Source organism: Nomia melanderi, chromosome 4 (genome assembly GCF_051020985.1).
Source record: "Nomia melanderi isolate GNS246 chromosome 4, iyNomMela1, whole genome shotgun sequence".
Classification (NCBI taxonomy): Eukaryota; Metazoa; Arthropoda; class Insecta; order Hymenoptera; family Halictidae; genus Nomia; species Nomia melanderi.
In genome coordinates, this window is record NC_135002.1 from 5,503,183 (window position 1) to 5,521,040 (window position 17,858).

At 39.0% G+C, this 17,858-nt stretch overlaps 3 protein-coding genes across 9 annotated transcripts; 2 read left to right on the top strand and 1 right to left on the bottom strand.

Annotated features, from left to right (window-relative positions):
- Positions 1-438: 438 nt before the first annotated feature.
- LOC116435111 (TBP-associated factor 6) lies at positions 439-3,305 on the bottom strand. 2 transcript variants are annotated; one of them, XM_031994322.2, is made up of 9 exons: positions 3,156-3,305; positions 2,872-3,059; positions 2,467-2,785; positions 1,973-2,376; positions 1,694-1,897; positions 1,428-1,610; positions 1,131-1,347; positions 722-1,050; positions 439-653 (listed from the first exon to the last, which is right to left on the bottom strand). In XM_031994322.2, coding segments are annotated over exons 1-9 (1,941 nt in total). In that variant the 5' UTR covers positions 3,157-3,305; the 3' UTR covers positions 439-557. The 2 variants fall into 2 exon arrangements, with proteins under 2 accessions (XP_031850182.1, XP_031850183.1); XM_031994323.2 differs by lacking the exon at positions 439-653 and having other exon boundaries at positions 843-1,037; positions 1,111-1,347.
- A 163-nt stretch (positions 3,306-3,468) lies between these two features.
- Positions 3,469-6,331, top strand: LOC143174141 (RCC1 and BTB domain-containing protein 1). Of its 3 annotated transcripts, none has more exons than XM_076366607.1 (10): positions 3,469-3,752; positions 3,826-4,028; positions 4,111-4,281; positions 4,585-4,855; positions 4,929-5,066; positions 5,247-5,404; positions 5,475-5,599; positions 5,663-5,763; positions 5,826-5,959; positions 6,030-6,331. In XM_076366607.1, the coding sequence occupies exons 1-10, from the start codon at positions 3,674-3,676 to the stop codon at positions 6,168-6,170; spliced, it is 1,521 nt and encodes a 506-aa protein (XP_076222722.1). In that variant the 5' UTR covers positions 3,469-3,673; the 3' UTR covers positions 6,171-6,331. The 3 variants fall into 3 exon arrangements, with proteins under 3 accessions (XP_076222722.1, XP_076222720.1, XP_076222721.1); XM_076366605.1 differs by having other exon boundaries at positions 3,470-3,752; positions 4,929-5,056; positions 5,135-5,404; XM_076366606.1 differs by having other exon boundaries at positions 3,472-3,752; positions 4,929-5,056; positions 5,135-5,404; positions 5,829-5,959.
- A 247-nt stretch (positions 6,332-6,578) lies between these two features.
- On the top strand, positions 6,579-9,719 carry LOC116435112 (RCC1 and BTB domain-containing protein 1-like). Of its 4 annotated transcripts, none has more exons than XM_031994329.2 (12): positions 6,579-6,654; positions 6,822-7,035; positions 7,099-7,363; positions 7,435-7,637; positions 7,947-8,060; positions 8,128-8,317; positions 8,383-8,510; positions 8,568-8,840; positions 8,907-9,031; positions 9,089-9,195; positions 9,269-9,399; positions 9,479-9,719. In XM_031994329.2, exons 3-12 carry the CDS (start codon positions 7,360-7,362, stop codon positions 9,617-9,619), a joined length of 1,416 nt encoding a protein of 471 aa, XP_031850189.2. In that variant the 5' UTR covers positions 6,579-6,654; positions 6,822-7,035; positions 7,099-7,359; the 3' UTR covers positions 9,620-9,719. The 4 variants fall into 4 exon arrangements, with proteins under 4 accessions (XP_031850189.2, XP_031850186.2, XP_031850190.2 ...); XM_031994326.2 differs by having other exon boundaries at positions 7,099-7,352; XM_031994330.2 differs by having other exon boundaries at positions 7,099-7,347.
- The last annotated feature ends 8,139 nt before the right edge of the window (positions 9,720-17,858 follow it).

A 17,858-nucleotide genomic window follows, 5' to 3' on the forward strand; every position in this document is an offset into this window, starting at 1 on the left:
TTTTCGCCCACGCAGGCTAGCAATAAAAACAAGTAGCGCAACTGGTCGGTGACTGAAGAACATGTTAAACAAGGCAACTTCTATACCGGCAAATATATCTCTATATCTACTACAGATAATATAGGAATTATTCTCTGCGTTTACCGACTCCTAGAGATAATTTCAATAATTTAAAGAACACCAAACACAACATAATTTCGTGAATGAAGCTTAATAAACATTTCGTTGTATATTGACTTTCTGCATTTTTTTAAAAAGACAGGACGCAATGCAAGATTCGAGAATTTGGGTGTTTAAGATTAAAAAAATTAGACATAATAGTTGAAACTCGGAATATTTCTAAGTCAGAAGAAGAGATATGATTTAAAATACATTACTTTACTCTTGGAGTATGAAACTATTATTAGGAATCTACTATTTTCTATATTTAACCGTATGTAATTTATAAAAAAGTTTTGTTATTCTTTTTATATTAGATACATTAGTCTTAGGATTTTACTGCTGTACAGTGTACAAAATATCAGGGATTCATTTGTCGTTAATCATTGCACCTTTTGTCACTGAAACGTATTTTTTTCTTCCTCTGAACCTAACGAGCACTCGATACCTTGCTGTGTAACAAAAACGTTCTGCGATTTTGATGCCATATTCCCCTGTAACACCACAATCGATAGGATTATTAGAAATTTACAGAATTTTTATATTAAAATAGTACGCATACCTGCGAGATCGTAGTAGTAGAGGTGTGACTACTATTCGACATACAAACGACCACTAGTTTGGCACCGCTACTTTGTAGGTGGGCCTTCTGTTGAACAACATTCGTCTGAGAAATTTTAACTTGTTGCTGCTGCGATTGTTGTTGCTGTTGCGTTTGAGACGGTTGTTGCTGCTGTGATTGTTGTATTGTACAAGTTGCGGTTGGCGTTTGAGACCGTGATTGTAAGATCACGAACTTTTGTGCGCCGCCCGTGGTGGTTGTACCAGGCGTTCTACTTGTGCCCAGCATTATTGTACGTCCAGCTTGTTGCCCAGGACTAGAACTCGTTACTTATATGAAAAACGAAAAAAAATCAAAGGAGCTTAATTCTACGGCGCACACAATGTTACCTTATGAGAAATCAAATTACCAGCTTGCATGATGGTTTTGCCAGTGCAAGTTGGACCTTGTTGACTCGTCGTCAAAGCTGTTGTTGTAGATGCAGTTGTTGCCAATGTTGCTGGCTGTGTACGTGCTTTTGCGACTGCTGCACACAACGCTGGTCCTATATAACCGTAATCTTGTTTGTAATCATCCACATAATCGGGTGGGGATCGTATAGTTTTTAAGACAGGAGCGACTGATTTCTGTAACATGTGTTAAAGTTCTACATCGATGCACAAATTATAACATAGTAAGATCTTCGTTAATGAAAGATTTAATTCACCACTAGCAGAGTTTTTATGTGACCCGCTCCATTTTTATCTACGCTCGACAAACCTGGCCCCTCGATACAAGATTCTATACGTTCAGAAATAGACTTAATTTTTGGAATAACCAACGCTTTTATAACTTCTGGGCCTAATTCACACAATCCCTCAATTGCACCATAAAGAGATGCTAAAGGGGTCTACAAAGAAATTATTGTTATTTTTACTATCATTAATATTATTATCGTCTTTCGTATGATCCTTTTTAATTTTGTTATTGTACCTGACTATTCTTCGCCAGTGCTTGACTGAACATTCTAGTCACTCTGGTTTGTACGTTGTTTGTAGATGTATTGAAGTTTTTGCATATTTGAGCCATAAGGCGTGAAGCAAAGTCACGCAGAGCCCAGTGATTGTCCATTTCCGGTCTCATACATAATTGCCGTGATACTATACAAGTTGCAATAGATGGTATTAATTCATGCAACTGTAAGTTAGGAGAACAAATTAACAAATTAAAGATTTTTTAAATCTTGAGGAAAACAAAAACTATATTACGTACATATTTCTCCAAGTACAAGCTCGGATTGTCCAGAAGAGCTTTAACCATTCGCATGAGATAAATTAAGAGCGCAAGATGATTTTGTACAACATTTACGCGGACACCTTCGGCAATGAAAGTACACATGCGTGCTAACATTTCATGTAAACCAGGATCGGCCGACAGAGACTGAAGTGCTTCTGCTCTGCGCGCTTCATCAGATCCGACACAAGCTTCCGTAATTTCTTTATAATACAATTGTTGTTCAACGCTTAATTCATGAGTCGCTAATTGCTTAACGTGAACAGTTTCCACATTACGTAATTTCTGACTCTTGCCTCCACCACCTGGTTTTCCAACACCAATGTTTTGATTCTTGTTTGACAGTGTACTTGTTGGGTCAACACTTTCCAACTTTTGAATATCTGTAACACAATTGGTAAATATAATAAGCTTATTAATACTGACAAGAAGCTAATGTGTTAAAGCTAAAGCTAATAACTTAAATCTGTAACCTTTAGACACTGGAGGTGGATTTTCTGGTATTGTGGGTTGAACACCGTCTATACAGAGCCAATGAGTTCGCAGTGTAATCTCCAAAGGTAACTTTGGCCACGATTGTCCACCAGACATTGATATAACTTCATTTAGATCAATTTCTTTCTCTTCCACAAAATGTAATTCTCTACCACCACCAGAAGCGAAGCGAAATGGTACATGATCCTTAGCAAAAAATCCATATGTTGGTTCAATATTCTTAATTTTCAGAGCACAATCTATATCGTGAGTGGTCATACGTTGACGTTTACCATGTCTCATGAACTTAGCTGCATCCTAAATATAAAATCTCAATGTGTAAAAAGTAAATTTTAAGAGAATTAAGTCTAAATGAAATGTATTCTTACTTTAAATATACAGACCTGAATAATTTCCTTAAGTCTATAGCTTACATCTTCAGCAAGGTCTTTGGCTGCTTCATCAGGAAAATTTCCAACACCTATGCTTTCTGCGATTACTTTTATTGATTCCTGGGACAATGTGGTCCCATAAACAGACTCACTTTCACTCATTTTCAAAGTATTTTGGTCATCGCAGTCCATATGATACACTTTAAAGATTTAAATATTGTAATTTCAATTGTAGAGTTATTACCTGAACATGCTTCATGCTGTATAATTACACATTTTATCTTATATATACTTACTACTTTTACAAATGTAATTGAGTTCCAATTACAGCTAACATTGTTGTTAATATCAGCTATGTAAACAGTAACTAAAGTGGACTTTTTCTATGACAATATACTCTCATAAACTAATGAAATTCTCGGTCGGAGTAAGACATAAACTCGATTACATGATATTTAAATTTTTACAATCAATGATCCAGTCAAGTAGAAAAATATACTATTGTTTTATCAATTTGCTTCTTAAATGCTAACCTCAAAAGAAGTTTACTACAACAGTGCACTCTATTAACCGAACATTGCAACTCAATAAAATTTTGATAATATAATCGGTAATTATGTAAGCTACAATACCTTCGTATACATTTCTTTGTTTCTATTTACGTAATTTTTTATAAGTATTCGATGTTTAAATCAGTTCCTATGATTAAATGACATTCAATTATATGTGAGAAAGCACATTTAATTTTTGGGAAATACTTTTACGAGTGCTAGCACGATTTCCTTCTGTACTGAATATAGTTTTTATCAATAATATGAATTTGAGAAATTGGCCAATCTTTGATTTCTTGGAACCAACATTTCGGTCAAAGATTCATATGGTATTGGTATATGGTAATTTAATTTAGCTTAAAACTATATAGGATATATTAGAAAAGTTGTTGTAACCTTATATTTTATGAAATAGGTGACTTAGGTAATGAAGCTTTAATTGTAACACAAGATAAATGGGTATATGCAATAGGAACTAATAAATCCAGCTGTCTGGGAACTGGTGATACATGTAATGCCTTTTATCCAAAGCTAGTTGAATCATTATGCAACAAGGATATTAAAACCTTTGCATATGGTAAAGGACCTCATGTTTTAGCTCTTACACATGCAGGAGAGGTATTAATAATTTGCTTTTAATAATAAACAGTAAAAAAATAACAATATTCTGAAGAGTTGTTATTATTATAATTATTAATAGGTGTATTCATGGGGTAGTAATATTTCTAATGAATTAGGAAATATTTCTGCTCAAGGTGTTCATGAAAGTTCAACACCAAGTCTTGTACAAATCTTGTCATCTGATACAGAATTTATTGTGGATATAGCTTGTGGAAGTTATCACTCTATGGCATTATCAAATATTGGAGAGGTAAACCAAATCTTACTCGATTTAATATATAGGTAACTACTGTATAACATGATACTTATGTTTTTTAACATTGTCATGCTATGATAATTTACATAATTACAAAATACTTTGTTTTTATATGCAAGAAATATGTTTACAAATTAAAGTATCAATAATTTCTTTTCACAAAAATGCCATATTATATCAGAAATTATTTTATTTCTTTAATTACGTTACAACAAAACTGTGTTCTTAAGATGCTATGTTATACAAGAGTTACCTATACTAATGAAAAATATTTACAGATTTCTTCTGTGTATTTAGGTATATGCATGGGGCAAAAATCACTGTGGACAAGCAGGTCTTTGTGCAAATAATGATACTGAAAAAAGATCTAAGAAAGTCAATGTTTTATTAAAGAACAAGAAATTTATTTGTATCAGTTGCGGAGATTCGTCAAGTACTGCAGTTACAGACAATGGTGAGGTTTATACTTGGGGTGACAACAGTGTTGGTCAATTAGGAACTGGGAATAATATAGACTTATACTCTGACAAACCTTGTCAAGTTACAAAACTTACTGGAGTTGTGATAAGTACATATACTTTTTTCTTTAAGTATACATTAAGTGTGCATTGCATGTAAGTAGTGATCACTTTTATTTACAGAAAAAGTAACTTGTGGTGGATGGCATACTCTGGCATTAAGCGATGAGGGTATTCTTTTTGTTTGGGGTGATAACAGTCATGGACAATTAGGCATTTCTTCAAGTAACATAGTCTGGACTCCTGTGATGGTAAAATTTAGTAAGACTTATGATTTCATGAAGTTTAGTTAATGAGATTTTGAAGTTTGGTTAATAAAATTTTTTTAGTTAACCATGCCAAAAATGATAAAAGTGTTGGATATAGCAAGTTCTCATTCCACTAACATAAGTATAGCTATGGGAGACAGTAATCAGATATTTATATGGGGTTCTTGTCTAGGGCAATATATCAAAGCACCAACTCTTACATCAGTAAGATGCATCTATGATGCTTTTGCAAATTACGCAACACCTAGAGTTATGCATAAACCTCTTATTCTTCATGAAGATAAAACAATTCATATACTTCAGTCTTTAAAGGACGCATTTAATGACCCAGTATGTATTTGTGTATATGGTGTATATTTAATTGTTTAATATTATTGACTGAATTTTTGGAATGTTATAGTCTACTAGTGACCTTATTATTCAAGTAAAAGGGAATCCTATTTATGTACACAAATTTATATTGAAGATTCGTAGTCATCACTATAAAACGATGTTTCAAAAGCAGTCAGTGGAAAATGATCAATGGTAAACAAGCTTTTAAATTTATTTACAATATTTCTTATTTGTTAACCTGATTATTTATTTCAGTATCATAAAAGAAGATCAATTTTCGCACGATGTATATATAACTTTCTTAAAGTATTTGTATACTGATGAAATTGATAATTTGTCTCCAATAGATATTTTAGGTAAATACGCAATAACATTTTTCAATGCGATACTATGCCTTATCTGTTATGCTTCGTTTTAGCAGAACTCCTTAATTTAGCAAATATTTATTCTGAGTCTCAATTACAAAGACGATGTTTACAAATAATAATAAAAAGAATCAGAGTATCAAATGTGGCTTGTCTATATGGCACAGCCATTGCTTATAATATTAAGGTAAGATAACATATTTCGGGTTTAATGTTTTATATACTGTTAAAATATCTACAGCATTATATGATTCCAGGCAATAGAAGAATCTTGTTTCAAATTTGCTTTAAACCACATGACAGCAGTTATAGAAACTCCAAGTTTTGCTGAGTTAAATGAAACCATAGTAAAAGCTTTTATAATTAAAGCTGCTAAAGCAGGCGCATTTAAAACATGATTTCTAGTAACTATGGTATGATCACTAAAAGTTTTAAAATAACGGATCAGTAATTAGTTTGTTCCAGTATGACTTCTAGATTCTAAAGCAAGGGTGTCTACATCGGTGCCTGCGGGCATTCTAGTGACATTCCGCTTACGCAAAGTTACCTTTTATCTGTTCGTATTGAACACTACATAGAACTGCTTAAAAGTGTAATATTTAAAACAAAGTGTATCTACTTAGAGATAAAAAGATTATTCTTTTTCTTATTTTGTGTGTATTTAATAACGGAAGTACTTCTGATTACTAAAATTGATTACCGTTCATCGATCATAAGTTGACCGATTATTTACAACCTAAAAGAGTACAGGAGCAAGGAAATGGACGCAGGCGCCATCTCGGTTCTACCGGGAAACATGGTGGTACATACTTCCTTCAGTAAGTATTAAGTCGATATTTAATCGGACATTCCCAGGTGTACCTAAGATTCCATAAATCAGAGGTGACTAACAACATATTTCCTTCTCGTTAGTAACTCGAAAACAGTGTTCCCACTACCTTTATAATTTAGTAGCTGTTCAAGACTGTGTTGTTATTAAACACCCCTGTTCTATCAATCTACCAATCTAATTATTGTTTTCCAGATATCTAACTCACATTCTGTTTCAGAATTTTACGTGGACATACCCAAGGCAATTTTTAATCTTTTATTTAAGTAACCATTGCTAAGGCATTGGCTGATAGAAAGAAACAGTCCTCGGTAACTTCTACAGTAGAGGAACCACGAATGAGCATCACTAGCTTGAAGGGAGAGAATTCGATATGTCTGCTACAGAGACTAAAAGATAAACTTTGAAGAAAGTTTCTCTGGAAGGTTTTATTGGTAAGAAAGCATACTATGCTTGCCTTGTCAGTTACTAAATTTTACTGATTATTTATATTACAGATGGGGTATTAGTACCTATAAATTCGTAGTCACCTTAGAGAACCTTCATCAGTGATGTATTATAACTTGCAGAAATTTTATGTAGTAATATAAGGATCCACGGTGACTACAATCCATGTGGTTAAAAGTGTGATAAGTACTTATAAGTATTTACACGAAGGCAAATATGATTCCATCAGAATTTGTGAAGTGGCGAATTTTTAATTTATTAGAACCAGAATTTATAGCAAATATTCGTCTGGTTTTTGTGTATGGTACCTAATGTGTAACAGATATTGCTGTATAATAGTATATAAAATAATAAAAATTTTCATAATGTTAAGTTTCTTTGAATAGGTAATTCAGGCGAGAAAAGTTTAATTGTAACAGAGGATGATATGGTATATATCTTAGGGAACAACACTAATAGATGTCTTGCAATTGACGATATTCGAGGTATTCATTATCCAAAAAGGGTTCCTGCATTGTGTGGCAAAGGTATTAAAACCTTTGTCCAGAGCAGAGGATCATATTTTTTCGCATTGACAAACAATGGAAAGGTATTGTTAATTAATTTTCAGGAATATGTAGAGTATAAAGGTACAAGATAACACTGTTAAGAGAAATATGATTTTTAAACATATAAATATATCTTATATATTTCTAGTTAATATTAGATATAGTGCAAATTTTTTGCGAAGTAGACAGAAAGTAGAGCAAAGGTTAAATATATGCAACTATTTGTATATACATGTCACATATATCAGCAATATCTTCAACTTTGTTATCAGTGCAATTCCCAGTTGCCTCTTCCTTGTCTAGTAATGATAACTTATGAATGTCAAAGTGTCAAGGCAAATTATGTTTAGGTATACTTCTGGAATAATACATCAATTGTTTTGGTGGAACATTTGAACTTTAAATTTGTTGTGAATATTGCATGTGGATATCATTATGCTCTGGTATTAACTGAAACTGGAGAGGTAAAGTATTAACATTAAAATAAGATAACTGAATTTTTGTTAGCAAACAATAACAGTTTGTATTTAGGTATATCAACTGAGTATAAATGTGAAGGGAGCGAAATGTATTCTAAGTAAGAATATATTTATCAGCATTAGTTGTGGTCATGCATTCAGCATGGCAGTTGCAGAAAATGGAGAAGTTTATACATTCAGAGTGGATATTCCGGGTCAGCAAGATCCACACGCAGTCATAGGATTTAATGGAATTAGGATAGGTACTATTAAACATCACTTAAAACAAATAAAACCAGTATTGATTAGTAATGTAATATATTTACAGAGAAAGTGGTCTGTGGTTACGATCATACTCTTGCACTAAGTAATAAAGGAGATCTCTATGTTTGGGGTGAAAACAAATATGGACAACTAGGTCTTGGCACTCGATACAGTACAAGGACTCCAGTCCTGGTAAAATAACATAATATGATTGTGTTAGCAAGAATGAAATAGTAAATGCTTTTTTAGTTGAAAATACCAAATGTGGATAGAGTATTGGATATAGCAGCTTCATGTTGCAATTACATCAGTGTAGCTGTGGGAGAACACAATGACATTTTTATATGGGGTTTGTGTCTAGGACAAGCTATTTTAACACCACTATTAACTTCATTGAAGAACGTACATGATGTTTTCGCGTGTTACGCAACGACAAAGGTTATGCATCAGCCACTGATTCTTTCCGATGTAAAAGCAGAAAAGGATTTAATGGATTGTCTAAAGGAAGCATTTGATGATTCGGTATATAATCTTATATAACCGTGCAGCTTCAATTCTTTGTATAATAATTCTTTTTATACATTTAAGACTACCAGTGATCTCACTATACAAGTTGAAGGGCAACCAATTTATGTACATAAAGCTATGTTAAAGATACGCTCTCAATACTTCAAAACAATGTTTCAAGATCACTGGATAGAAAATAATAAAAGGTAAATTAAATAACTTAATATGAATGTACAGTTTCATTAGTACAGTATCCTTTGCAGTGTAATAGAATGCTCTGAATACCCTTACAAGGTATACAGAGCTTTTCTAAAATATCTGTACACAGATGAAATTGATTTATCTGCAGACGAAGAAACAGGTGTCTTGGGTAAGTTGTTGGACATTTGTAAATGTATACTGTATTATATCTACATTGCTTCCTTTCTTCTTTCGGTGACCAGAACTCTTGGAATTAGCGAATCGTTACTGTGATATTCAATTACAAAAGCGTTGTATACAGATTATAAAAGAAAGTATTACTGTGTTTAACGTGCCTGTTCTATATAGCATAGCTAAACAATATAATTTTCCGGTATGTAACATTCTTTATGTTATACCCTATGTTTGTACTTTATATTACCAAAACGTCAACTAGCATTGTAAATTTTCAGGAATTAGAGGAGTATTGCCTCAAGTACGCTATAGATCACATGGCTGTCCTGATCCAGGCTTCGCGTTTTAGTGAGCTGAGGGAGGATATGATGAAAACTTTCTTAATTAAAGCCGCCGAGGCTAGTACTTCTAAGAAATGACTTGAGATTACTTTTTGTTTAAATATTAATTATATTTTTTTACGCGATACATGTCATTGTATACATAGTCTCAAATAAATTTCTCTAAATCTGTAATGATCATCAACTATTTTCTTTGTATGTCTTTCCTAATGTACTCGAGATTGAATTATTTACAGTTTCCAACGCTTTCCGTTAAAACTTCATCGTGGGATATTCTTGAAATTAATTGTAAATCAAATACTTCGTTTGAAAACATTTTTATTGCCTAGAATCCTAGCGAACTTTTTCAGAGGAGACAATTAGACGGGGAAAGGGGAACAAAACTGCATTTGTTATTCGTACATTATTTTTATTACGATATTCTCAATATATACAAGCAGTAAATTTTTGTTCTTCGTATAATATGTACGTAACTACCGATTATTAATAATATTCAATAATGGTATTTAATAAATAATCATTATACTTTATATTTATATTTATATATTTATATATATATATATATGTATATATATATATATATATTTATTAATTTATTTAATTATTTATATGTATAGGTAGTATTAAGGTATTCGGTCTGCCGTTTGGAAAGTAGTTATGTGTCTGTATTTCAGCCGTCGCAGCTGGACCGCCCCTGTTTCCTTTCCACGGTCCCTGGAGAATCTTTATCCACGGAACAGGCTCAATTAAGTCTCGATTGAAAAATTCAAGGGGATCGTATTGTCACGAAGCCATTCTCAAAAAATCAACTATTGTCAAGCTATATATTTCCAGTTGCACCGATCGTCGTCTAATGTGAATCGAATAGAATTGTTTCCAAGCGAACGTTACTCAAATGAAATTCTTTCGACGCAACCGTTCGCACGACCGACAAACTCGTTCGAAATAATACAATATTCGCTTGAATTTCCCGAGAATAATTTATTTCATAGAAAACACAGTCTGCCGTCAACATAATTTAGTCGTCCTTTCCCCGGAGATTCCAAAGAGACCGGTTCATCGGTACGTTTCTCGTTAAAAAAAGGAGAAATGGAAAAGAAACATTCGATCATCTTAGATTTGAAATAATTGACGCCCAGGCTGGTCCAGTTAAGACCAGCTCTTTCGGACACGTGTCCCTGATTCCTCCTACCAAGGACGGTATCACGACGGTTCGTGGACCGGTACCAGTGACGGCCGACAGCCCCTACGACGGCCGATCAGCGTCGAGAATCGGTGTCCGATACGACCGGGAGCACAAAAAGCGATCGGTGTTCCCCAGAAGGTGTCGTATCGAATACCTCGACCAGCTATTCGGCTAGGATAATTAATTAATTAGTTTTTTTCCTGTGTACTTTATCATTTTTTTTTTTTCATTGGAGTTAATTAGAGCGTATTTAGGCCTGCGGGCTACTTTTCCAGCGACTCGCTGTGAATCCCATTGACAGAAGCGAGATTTCTCTCGTCTCGACGAAGGAGGAAAGGAAAAGAAAACAACGATCTTTTCGCTAAAATCGTTTCTGTTACCATTCTCGGCGCACGTCGGTCCTCCTCTCATCCTTCTCTCTCTCTCTTTCTCTTCGGCCCTGCTTCCCGGCACCTCTTAAGGCCATCCGTGCACGTTGGAACGCGTTGCAACACGGTTCGAGCCTTCAGTTTTACGATATATGTTGCGCTCATCCGAAAAATGAAAAAGGCTCAAACCCATCGCTGCCTATGTTCGAACGTGTACGGCGGCCCATTGGCTTCGACGTGACTTATCAATACCGTAGAAGTCCCCGTAACGCGATTAAAATGTTCCACATTACACGGTTTTGCGTTTACGAATTGGATCCAACTTGTATCAGTTTCTCATGGATTTTTTAATCGCGTTTGCAGGGTGTTTCACCGTAATTCTCTCGTATCCAGTGTCTACGCGTTCGCGAGTTTCCTTCTATCGCGTCTGTCGCGATCCCCGACCGATCGCGTTTCCAATCGTCGACGCACGTTCGCGGCCCGTCGTAACGAGGTATGTATCTACACGTACGCGGGACGCACGATATTTACACGAGTTCACTGCACCGTCGAACACAGCGGCGAACAAACCTGTTCGCGTCGTTCGCCGGTTTTTCCTGCGGTAGTCCCGTGCCGGCTTGAACATTGCGCGATTCTTGATGCAATTTAAATGTATCGCTGCTTATTATCGTTACGCAACCGTACAAATGGAGGATAAAAAGTACGAGGATCGTAAACGCTTATCGCGAATGTAAGTTGAACCGAATTGCTGCAGTAACTCGTAGCGTAAAACGGAGAATGTGCCGATACGCGTGCTCCGCTGGAAACAGCGGCACAAGTATATCACCTATGTACGTGTTTTTTAGTACTCATCGCTGCTTGTGTGGCTGCTTAACGATAACAAATTACGATGCACTCTAAACTTCGGATTGGGACGTTAGAAGGAAAACGTAGCAGTTAGATCGAGAATCGCCTTTCACAGATTCGCGATACTTTTCTTCGTCGCTGTGCATCGATCGCCGAATGATCCACGTTAGAGCCTGGTCGGATCTACTTGTAACCTTGTGTTCAACGCTTAGATCGCCGAATTAGTATTCATCAAAATCCCGTACGATCGAAACGACTTCCATACGAAAATTACGAACTGAAACGTTAACATCCGTCGCAGGGATCGTTCTTCTAAGTCCTTTGTTCCACAAGCGATTCGTTTCGAAAAAGCTGAAGACGATTGACCGAGGAAAAGTTGTGGAGAAGTTTTTCGAAAATATCGTTAAGCGTTTATTCAATAAACGTACGTTCGGTCGGAAGTATCTTACCGAAACAAGTACACCGGAGCAAAATGGGTTAATCTCCTCAAATCTCCCGGATTCGCCGAAATTCGATTTGTTTGATGCATCACCGAGAAAATTCAATTCGAAATCCTTGTAAGTACCCGTAGTTGTGTCTGTTAAATTCCGCTGACACGGCAATCGAAGCTTTAAGCAGGATCCAGCGTTTCGAACTCGACGAGGCTCTCACGGTTCCACGCGTGGCACAATCGTCCCGACGAGCAATCGGCGATCGGAAACCCCGTAATCCCGCCGATCTTTCGTTTCCAGCCCCTTACGTTACGGCCGAGACGGTCCTGAACAGTGGCGCGGATGGCGGAGGACCGACGTCCCGACTCTGTGCGATTATTGTACATTTAATTACATACATAGAGCCACAATTATAGTTGCACCGTGACCGCGGGTCTCGCTTTTCCTCGGACCGATCTTCTCCCGTCGCTTCCGGTTCACCTTCGCTCGCGTGTTCGGCGAACGAGAAAGCGACTCTCGTCGATGGCTGTGGTGTCGTCCGGTTCCCACTTTCCCTTTCTTTCTTCCCTCTTCATCGCGGTTCCGCGACTCTTCTGCGCGCGTACTTACATACGTATTCTTTTTTTCTTTTTTTCTCTTCATTTTTTTGCTTGTTTCGTTTCGCGAAATCGTATTTTGGTTTTTGTTCGTTCGCTCGAATTCACCTGGACGCCTAGCGTCTCTGGTGGAGGATCGTTTAGAGTCCTTTATACAGACTTCTAGGAAATCGTTCTGGAACCTTTGCCGTCCGCTCCGCGTCGATCCCTCGGCTCGCGTCCGCTTTTCTCCTCGGTTTCCTTTTTCGTCACTTTTGATTCGGCGTGTTCGCGAACCCCGCGTTACTATTCCCGGCGTCCCGACCGCGTGAATTTCTCGGTCGCCGCGCGATCCGTCGAACGCTCGCGATCTTGACACCGGGCTGATCCTTCTTGCGCAACGATCTGCACCCTCGTTCCTCGTTCGAACGCAAACGATAGCGTGATCGGATGAACTAACGGATGTAATGGTCGTCGACCGTTTGGAAATCTGAAGTACTCAATGGCTCAATGGCGGATGAAATTAATTTGGCGAAGGTGCAGCGAGGATCTCTTACAGTGTCGACCGAAGAATAAAAAATGAACAGGCGAATGGAAACGAAACTTTGTATCGTACAGAAATTGCGAACGTCCGATTCTTAAGGATAAGAAATAGTAAAGTGAAACGTCCGAAGATCGTAGGTGTCTAAGGCCAATAACGCACGAGCGGTTTGCGGGAAAATTCAGCGGCCATTGTTACGGAGTAACAGCGAAGCAAAGTTCTTGCGCGTCGCGAAAGGAAGGATAAGAGAACTTTACGACTCTGCTCTACGAAAATAACCATAGCTACGAAATTCCGTCGCAAACGGCACGTGTGCGTTTGGCCCAAGATGGCCGCCGGTCGCGGCACAAGATGGCCGCCGGCGGCCGCACACGCCGGAAGGATACGAAATAAAAATCAATAGAGACAGACGGACCTCCTGGAAATGTTCCAGCGGCGTCATTCTTCCAGATTCCCCCGGAACATCCGGACAAACGATATCTCCGGTTAGGATCGAGAAAATCGACGGCGCTGGGACCGGGACAGCGACCGAGCCGAAGAGAAATTAACCCTCGCGGTGATTTCAGTGTCCGTGCGGATGACTGCGCCGATGATCGCTGACATTAACGTTTCCAATTTATATTTTCCTTTTCTATTCTTCTCTTTGCCAAGGAATGTTGTGTTAACCAAACAATTGAACAATGCGAGGATTGCAAGAAAAGGTGATGGTCATCAGCTCGGGGTCCAAATGGCGAGGGTTAATCCTGCGTCGCGCCCCAATTTGAATTTCATCCGCGACATCGAAGCGTTTGTCCGCGACGGGCGAGAAGAACGACGCGTCCGAAGTTCTTCTTTGTTTCTTTTCGTTTGTCGTTCAAAACGAAACGCGGGGAATGGAAGTTGATCAATCGAAGAGGAAACGCGTTCGCTTTGGTGACGCGGAACACGAGTTTCTCTCGTGTGACTTCGCTAATCTTCTTCCGCGGCTTTTATCGTGCCGACGCCGCTCGGCGCGGAAGAAGACGGGAAGAGGCGGATCGACGTCTGGATCAGTCGCGGCGCGGATCGTTTCACAGCGTTCCCGCGGTGTACCCTTCCCTTTGAACACTTTCAGCCTCCCCCTCGTTTCATTTTCCAGCGATTGAGCCGACGCCACCGATAGGAAGTCTCTTCTCCCGCGAGTCCGTGCGCCGACCGACTCGATTCGGTTCTCCATTTCATTCCATCGGAATCTCCTCCGGTTTTTCTCTTTCCATTTTGGTTCTCGAACACTATACACTCCAGTTTATTGAACAAGGTTCGCTGATCTTTTTCGTTCGTATGGTTTCACATGCAGATACGTGCACGACAATACAATTGTCAGACTACAAGGCGAATTCAACGATACTCGTAACTCTACAGAAGTTTCCTCTGTAAGAATGAATAATGTCGAACAACCGAGTTTTCGATATTTACATACTTCGATGCGTAATCAAACGTAATGTACCGCAAACTATTTTCTCCCATTGTATTTTCCTAGTTTCAACTAGAAGTCAACTCTCTGCATTGCGCTCGCAATTTCTCGACAGACCGTATCTTTTAACCGTAACTTGGAACGCGTTATAGTTTTATTCCCGACACAAAGAAACCGATTGCTTCTCGTTGTCCGTCGTGTTTCGCATGCGACGAAACTGGAATTACCGAGCGGTCGTTGCGAGCGGCTCGTGTTTTCTTATAAAAATTGCGAGAGCGTTCTCGTTCGTACCTACTCCGTACCGAGCGGATCCACTTAACGCCGGAACCACCGAGTGCTCAGCATGATTGATATGTAGTTCTTATAAAAATTATAAGAGTATAATTCCTTAAGTTTCTGTAATTACTCGTTACGCCACGTGAAACTGTTTATTTCTAAAATAACTTCAGATATGTTACCAGTAATCGTGAAATAAACGAATCGAAACCATTGATCTCGATCGGTACGCCGGTTCCAGCGTTAACGCGTCCCCATGGAAGAATCGTGATTTCTCGAAAGCTCGACTCGTTCGGCAGTTCCAGGCGTGGAACGAACAATGCATATCGCGAACAAGGGGAACAGATTTCTTTGAAATGGATCCGAATCGATCGACGGACTCGCAGGGCTCCCCTCCTGTTTCGTATGATCTCGCACTGCAATGCCTCTCTCTCTCTTTCTCTCTCGTGAGCCGCAATTGTTGCGCGTGACAAAGTATGTACAAACCTACGACGGTACCGTCTCTATAGTATATATCTCTATACACGCTACATATGTATATATTTATATATGCTTTATATGTATAGTATGTATAATATTATCATACATAATGCATTGAAATCATCGCAGTGAGTTTAACGCGGCAAGGTAGACGTGTGCGAGCACCGGCTCGCGCGTGCCATCGCGTTCATTTTTTGCTTGTCCCCGGTGATCGCTTCCTCTCTCGCTCTCTCTCTAATTATTAATACAATTATATCACTCGTCGTTGATTCATTCATTTTCCAATTTCGAGATTCGTCCGTTCGTTCGTTCGTCCTCAACGCGAAATCCTCCTGTTCGCTCTGCGACACGTTCCTTCGATAGTTAATACAATAATTCGTGTATACTATGAATAGAATTAGAATTATAATGTGTATAATTATATTTACTTCAGTAATTTCGACGCTCGCGCGTTCCCGACTGGGGTGCCACTGAAACGGGGGAATCCGAGGCGAGCTTTCGATGGTCGCGCGAGGAGATCGACGCGACTGGACGCGGCCGATGGCGATAAAACCCGCGACGAGAAGCTTCTGGCGAGCGGCCATCGCCGGGGAGAAACGTCTTCGTCGACGAGAAGGGGAACGGTAAACGGTTCACGTTTCCTCGCATTTTTCCAATCAAATTTCCTTACGGCGAACGGAGGGCGACAGAGAAAGCGTCGGGGAATTACGGGACGGGTCACTCGAAACGTTGAAATATCGAGACCTCTCGGTATCTCGAGTTTCGACGACTCGAGAGTTTCCAATCTTCTCGCGAAGCTCCCGAAACTCGCATAACGGAAGATACGAAATCAGCGAACGGAAGAGTCATTCGCGGTGTTGTTAAACGAGAGTCCGAATCAGTTTTTGTACATTCATTCTACTTTTTGTATCTGTTCGTAGACGATAAAGATTCACATGGAAACGCGTGTTCGGTCTCGAAACGACGCTCCTTTCAAGCGAGGAAAACCGATGCTTCGAGTTTCGAAAGTTTCGAGAGTACCGAGAATTCGGCATTTTCTTTCGGACCCACCCGTGCGCTTTCGAGACGGTTCGTCGATGGACGCGCCAGCTCGCGCCCGCACGCACGCGCTGTCATTCTACTTACAGTAATAGTTACTATAATATTATTAGTGTTTAATCTTAATTAAACTTAGCCTGCGTTCGTGCACGCTGCATTCCCGATCCTTGGCGGAGGAAAGGCGGGAAGGAAACAGGGGCGGCCGGAAGTCTGTTGCGCGTCCGCTCGCCCCTTAATCCTTCCCCGATTCCGTCCTTCCCTTCCAGTGATCGTTCGTCCCGCTGGATCGCCGATCCACGATCGAACTATGCCGCTTCGTTCCGTTCAGGGACGGCTCGCGCAGCTCCGAGGCGCGTTTCTTCGTCGTTTGTCGTCGCTTTCGTTGCTTCGTTCGATGAGCAACGGAATACAACGGGGAAAATGATCTCGTAAGGTTTGATTCTTTGGAGGATCGAGTTCGGCGGTTCCTCTGATCGGTCGGTCCTGGAATCCTTACGGAAGCTTCTCGGAGAAATGTTATTTGGAAGAGACGAGTTTTCGAGAACGCTTCGAAATAGATCGCATGGAATAGAAAATGAAAGAAAAATTGGACTAGGACTGCTGAACGATTAGAGTCACTTATATCGAGTAGTTATTACTCGATGCGAGAGTAATTGTTTATAGTGTCTACAGACAGTTATAAATTGATCTTGTAATTTCCCACGAGAGAATCTTCGTAATTTCGATAATAATAGAATTGAAATGCTGGAACGGTCGCTTCCACTCTAGTTTCAGCGTTGAAGATGGTCGCTCGAATCGTTTCATCGCTTCAGAAACTTGTTAACGATACTTAATATTTCAATGTCCAATCCATCGCGTCGTTTTGCGTGAATAGCATTCCCGGCGTTCGAGTATATCCTCGCTGGGCGAGCGATTAAATTCCAAGAGCGCACCGGCTATCCTTCACCTTGTCAAAAATGGCGGACGGTTTCAGGGCACGGCGAACAATATTACAGCGTAGTCTCGGTTATACGAACCGCGGTTAAGGCTGGCGCATTCCCCGTCGCGCGTGGGATTTATTTTTCGCGTGAAACACTTTCCTTCTTTCCGAATCAAAGACAACTGTCGCACAATGAAGGAAATGAAGAAGTAGCGCGAAGATAAA

Coding starts and splice junctions, on each gene's coding strand:
- LOC116435112 (XM_031994326.2), top strand. CDS start 7,265: ATGATTCCATCAGAATTTGTGAAGTGGCGAATTTTTAATTTATTAGAA. Junction 8,061..8,127: donor TATTAACTGAAACTGGAGAG/GTAAAGTATTAA, acceptor GTTTGTATTTAG/GTATATCAACTGAGTATAAA. Junction 8,841..8,906: donor AGGAAGCATTTGATGATTCG/GTATATAATCTT, acceptor TATACATTTAAG/ACTACCAGTGATCTCACTAT.
- LOC143174141 (XM_076366605.1), top strand. CDS start 3,674: ATGAATTTGAGAAATTGGCCAATCTTTGATTTCTTGGAACCAACATTT. Junction 3,753..3,825: donor TCATATGGTATTGGTATATG/GTAATTTAATTT, acceptor TTTATGAAATAG/GTGACTTAGGTAATGAAGCT. Junction 5,764..5,825: donor GTCTCCAATAGATATTTTAG/GTAAATACGCAA, acceptor GCTTCGTTTTAG/CAGAACTCCTTAATTTAGCA.
- LOC116435111 (XM_031994322.2), bottom strand. Junction 2,786..2,871: donor GACTTAAGGAAATTATTCAG/GTCTGTATATTT, acceptor TTTTATATTTAG/GATGCAGCTAAGTTCATGAG. Junction 2,377..2,466: donor TCCACCTCCAGTGTCTAAAG/GTTACAGATTTA, acceptor ATTGTGTTACAG/ATATTCAAAAGTTGGAAAGT.